Source organism: Silurus aristotelis (assembly GCF_946808225.1).
Source record: "Silurus aristotelis genome assembly, contig: scaffold_307, whole genome shotgun sequence".
Classification (NCBI taxonomy): Eukaryota; Metazoa; Chordata; class Actinopteri; order Siluriformes; family Siluridae; genus Silurus; species Silurus aristotelis.
The window spans coordinates 1-2000 of record NW_028148977.1 but is presented as its reverse complement, the minus strand read 5'-3'; the positions used below and the strand labels follow the sequence as shown (position 1 = coordinate 2000).

The window sequence follows — 2000 nt, the reverse complement described above, 5'->3', positions numbered from 1 at the left end:
GTGTATTTGTGTTAGACACCTGGTACGTGTCCTCGGCCTGTGCTGCACTCTCATCTGTGGTTCACATCAGCCGTGTGATGGTGTTTTACAGGTACGTCAGACACACACACACACACACACACACACACACACACACACACGCACGCACGCACACACACACACACACACACACACACACACACACACACACACACACACACACACACAGCCCTGTCAATTACCTGTTACTATAGCTACTGTGTTTCTGTCTCTGTCTCTCTCATTTCCCTTTTTCCTCTCTCTCTCCCTCTCCTTCTGTCTTTCTCCCTTTTTTTCTCTCTGCCTCTACTGTCTCTTTTTCTCTCCCCCGCTTTAATCTCTTCTTCACTGTCTCTCTTTCTCTATTTCTTTTTTTCTCTTTCTCCCCCCCCCCCCTCTCTCTCTCTCTCTCTCTCTCTCTCTCTCTTTCTCTCTCTCATTGACAGGAAGCACATAAAGTCCATGTGGGCGGGGCATAAAATATATTTGCCCAGGAAGTACCAGCCGAGTCCTACTGTTTGTTTGGTGAGTTTTTTGCGCGTCATCTTATTACGAACTAATTGGGAAGAAGTGATTTGGGGGTTAAAAGAGATGAAAGGATAAAGAACAACACATTTCCCTGAGGGACTCATAAGCAGTTTCTCTGGAGGCTACCTAAAGATTTCGAGGAGAGAGAAACCTAATTACTCAAGAGGTCATGTGTGTGTGTGTGTGTGTGTGTGTGTGTGTGTGTGTGTGTGTGTGTGTGTGTGTGATCAGATCTAACAACACTAACCCCATCTACCCCATGAACAGGGAGGTCTTCTGAAGTACCCCGGCTATCAGATCGCCTTCACTCTGTGGGGTGAGTGATTAGATGATGAAGGTCAGGATCTTTTCTTTATGAGATTTTATTGTTTAATATTAAAATGGCTCCTGCTGTGTTGTAGGTTATCTGATCGTACACTTGGCCATGTTTGGAGCAGGTTTGGTGTTTGTGTACATGGTGATATCACCCATCCAGGCCCACGGCTTTCTCAACTGGCTGAACGAAACCATTGTGATTCTGTAAGTCCATCACTCCACTGCAGTATTGTCTCTCAGAGGGAAGGTGGGCTCAAAGGGTCAGTTTGATCTGTTTATTGTGAGGAAGCGGTTAAATAAAGTTGTATATGAAGATCTCGTCTTCTTTCCTCCTGGATTTTGAAAGTTTTATTGAATATGTTTAGAATTTGTTTGTTTTTGTTTTTTCCCAGGTTGTGAACATGTAATGAGTGATGATGACTGTACACACACATCACTTTACACCACGTCCCCTTTACGTTTCACTGACAGAATTTCCTTCATGGTGGATTTTGATCAATATTTCTGATGTTTGTATTTTGTTTAAAACAGACCGAATTTCTTGGTGGTGATGGCCGTGATGGAGCTGCAGAGTGTACTGATCCACTTTTTCTTCCTACAAGATAAAAACTCTCCTACAGATAAGGACAAGCCTTTAGCACTCAACAACAGGTAATAATAATAAGAAATCATTTATAAAGCAGAACTATTTCTGTGTAAATGGTGTCGGCTGCTCGGCTGCGATGTGGATCATAAGGAAGCTCTGTAGTGTAGTGTGAACTCTGACCAGCTCTCAAGCTCTTCTCAAAAGTGGTGATGAATCAGCGCTGTCCATTCAGCGCCCCGCCGGCAGTTGAGTTTGGAGCGATCGCTGTTCGTTCATGGGTCAGTGTCCTGCCTTAACATTAGCCCCCTCAGCTCCAAACCTACTGTCGGTGGCATCCGTGTCTCTCAGAAAGTGCGTCTGTGTTGCCGTGAGCGACGCCGGCCCGGTGCTGGACCTGGAACAAGAAGTCCTGCATCAAGAGAAACTGGAAAATTCTTCCTAACAGGCAATTTACTGGAGTGGGACGTGGTCTGTGTTTAACATGAACTGTCTACATCCTGCGTAATGCCGTAATTCTTCTAATGCCCACTTAATGGCCAGGGCCTCTGGTTAC

General features: G+C 45.1%; 1 protein-coding gene across 1 annotated transcript; it reads left to right on the top strand.

Annotated features, from left to right (window-relative positions):
* The first annotated feature begins 6 nt into the window (after positions 1-6).
* On the top strand, positions 7-1573 carry LOC310723109 (stimulated by retinoic acid gene 6 protein-like). Its single transcript, XM_083570940.1, has 5 exons — positions 7-91; positions 465-543; positions 814-862; positions 948-1065; positions 1393-1573. Exons 1-5 carry the CDS (start codon positions 78-80, stop codon positions 1514-1516), a joined length of 384 nt encoding a protein of 127 aa, XP_083427066.1. The 5' UTR covers positions 7-77; the 3' UTR covers positions 1517-1573.
* Positions 1574-2000: the final 427 nt, after the last annotated feature.